The sequence below is a fragment of the Triticum aestivum genome, chromosome 3A, assembly GCF_018294505.1.
Source record: "Triticum aestivum cultivar Chinese Spring chromosome 3A, IWGSC CS RefSeq v2.1, whole genome shotgun sequence".
Taxonomy (NCBI): domain Eukaryota; kingdom Viridiplantae; phylum Streptophyta; class Magnoliopsida; order Poales; family Poaceae; genus Triticum; species Triticum aestivum.
This window is the reverse complement of record NC_057800.1, coordinates 637742013-637744589: the sequence shown is the minus strand read 5'-3', so window position 1 is coordinate 637744589 and position 2577 is coordinate 637742013. Positions and strand designations below refer to the sequence as shown.

At 50.5% G+C, this 2577-nt stretch overlaps 1 protein-coding gene across 1 annotated transcript; it reads right to left on the bottom strand.

The window, feature by feature from the left end:
• Positions 1 to 935: 935 nt before the first annotated feature.
• Positions 936 to 1980, bottom strand: LOC123058868 (cytosolic sulfotransferase 5-like). Its single transcript, XM_044481541.1, has one exon. The coding sequence runs from the start codon at positions 1965 to 1967 to the stop codon at positions 936 to 938; it is 1032 nt and encodes a 343-aa protein (XP_044337476.1). The 5' UTR covers positions 1968 to 1980.
• Positions 1981 to 2577: the final 597 nt, after the last annotated feature.

Genomic DNA, 2577 nt, shown 5'->3' with positions numbered 1-2577 from the left:
TTTCTTAATTCCCCATTTTATAATATGTCAAAATTTATTTTAAATTGTAGAAGAAAATAGCTGAAACATATCATGGCAACTTCAGTGTAAACGCCATGGCAATTCATGTGCAATAGACATGGCAACTTCTAAGTCGTCAAAACATATTGATATGAGATCTAGTTTCGAAGATCTCGTCGCGATGGATTTAATGGTGAAAACGAATTTTCAATCGGATTTTTCATTAAAGAGATAAAACAGTTTAAAAACTGGAAATCCAAAAAGATTTCCACATGCATGCATGCGGTGATGTGGCATAGTCTGTATGTTATAGGACGTGTGGGAGGATGTCGTTTCCAACACACGTGTGGGCGTTATCAACGTCCAAAAAAATGCTGCTAAGTTGTGAGCTATTGACACAGTAGTGGAGACACCACGTGATAACGATGTTCATGTATACTACTGAATGGTAACACTTATTATTTCCCCTCTTATGTTTGCTGATCAAGTGATCATGCCCGACGCTTCGTGATGGTGTTATCTTTGCAAATCTGCGCGGTTTCTCATATGTGATAATGAAGACAGACAGCTTGAAGATTGTTAATCTCTGGAAAATTCGCCATAACAGTTTTTTTGTGATGGCACTAGTACTTCTAGAAATTAAAGAGCTAGCTATCTCTTTTCTTATTTTGATATTTAACATGTAAACGGAGCAGCCAATGTACCGGTCCATCTATGCAAAACATACTTGCACGCTGATGGTGATCAAGAGTTGTACTGACTCTAGACCTTTCTTCCTGCTCACCAGCCTATTGATGATGTCAGGAGTTCTTTTGTTGAATAAAAGCTCTCGGGTTTAAAAAAAAATGATCATGCCTGACATTAATAATACAATATTTTATAGAAATGTTGTGCAAGTGGTCCTTATTTATATAGCATCTGCCATCATGAAACCACTAGTTCTGTTCTGCGGTTGCCGGTGTCAACGCCAACCCCGTTCCTCTGAACTTGCTCTCGCTGATCTCATCGATCCTTCTCGCCATCTCCGGCGTCAGGTGGTTCTTCCAGTCGCCAACGACGCCGCGCCGGAAGAATGTGTTGTTCGCCACTGACGTCTCGGTCATGGCGGTCTTCCCGGACCGGTTCACCTCTAGTCCCGCCAGGCTCTCCATGGCGCATGCCTCCACGATCTCCCTGTCTACCCTGGCCTCCCGCTCCTCTGCCGTGAACGGGCAGCCGACAAACGCAGCGAGGCGCCTCAGCTGACCGACCGTGTCGGCGGCGAGCTCCTCGTAGGTCAGGAAGAGCACCTGCTCCGGCCTCTCCACGTGCCAGCGCCAGTAGCCCAGCACGTGCTCCCAGAAAGGCCCGAACAGCGAGACGCCGTCGCAGAACTGCTGGGACGCCTCGCCGAGGCCCCACGGCGACGGCGTGAACCGGTTCCAGAAGTGCCAGAGCGACACGAAGCAGTCCTTGGGGTCCCGGCATAGGTACACCACCTTGCAGCCGGAGGCGGTGACGGACTCCGGCAGCGACCGGGACGGGATGTGCGTCATCAGGACCCGCGGCGCAGGGAGGGAGCTCAGGTCGGGGATCCGGCCGTTGCTGAAGACCTGGACCTCCAGGAAAGGGATGAGCTGGTGGGGGCTGTGGGCTGCGAGCGGCGCGAGTGCTGGCCCGTCCGCGGTGCGGCGGAGGGTCGCGAACAGGAGCGCCTTGAGCCAGGTGGTGCCGGACTTGGGAAAGGTGGCGAGGAAGACGTCGGTGTCGCGCGCCTTGAGGTGCCGCTTGATGACCATGGCGTTCACGACGGCCGGCGTGAACGCGTACCAGCCGTCCGGGTGGTGGGTGTACGGGCGGCCGATGCCGCTGGGCGCCGTCGGGTAGGTGGACACGACCTGTAGGAGCTGGTCGTAGATTTCTTCGTGGGACACCGCCTCGTCGTCGGCTTTGGGCGCCGAGGACGAGTATTGTGGAGAGGACGCCATGAAATTTGTTGGATATCTCGTGATTCGTGAAGGCCCGTTTGTACAGCGCTCTACTTTCTGCAACGAGAATGCCCAGATCTTTTCTGCTTATAAAGATCGTGTCCCTCTCTGGCCCTCTCAACCTTTTCTTTTATCAAATTGGCCCTCTCAACTTTGATAGGTGGGACTCCTACCGTGTTGGCATGCCTCATCATCCAACCACCTCCTTCTACCATTTTCCACCATTATTCCCATTCGTGCCAACTATCAAAGCTAATCTAAGGCAGTATACAAGATTTTTGAGTATACAATAATCTCAGGTTTCGCGACTTAGCATAAATACCTTGCTGGTAAGTTGGGGTGCAAGGCGGTGTCCAGCAAAAACCGGCCAAGGTGCTAAATTAGCACAGTATAATCCAGTTACAACTGAGTTTCTTTTATGCTGTATACGTAGCTGGACGGGTTCGGACGCCACTCTACACCCCTACTGCCAAGAGACCTCTTCTAAAAACAATAAATATGATGCCAGATTCCACTGGTAAAGCAGTCTACAAGATTTTTGAGTATACTACTAGCACATATGCCCGTGTGTTGCAACGGGAAGCAAAATCGATGTGGCCATCAAAATGCC

Excerpts from the sequence above, each read along its gene's own strand:
- LOC123058868 (XM_044481541.1), bottom strand. The coding sequence starts at position 1,967 with ATGGCGTCCTCTCCACAATACTCGTCCTCGGCGCCCAAAGCCGACGAC.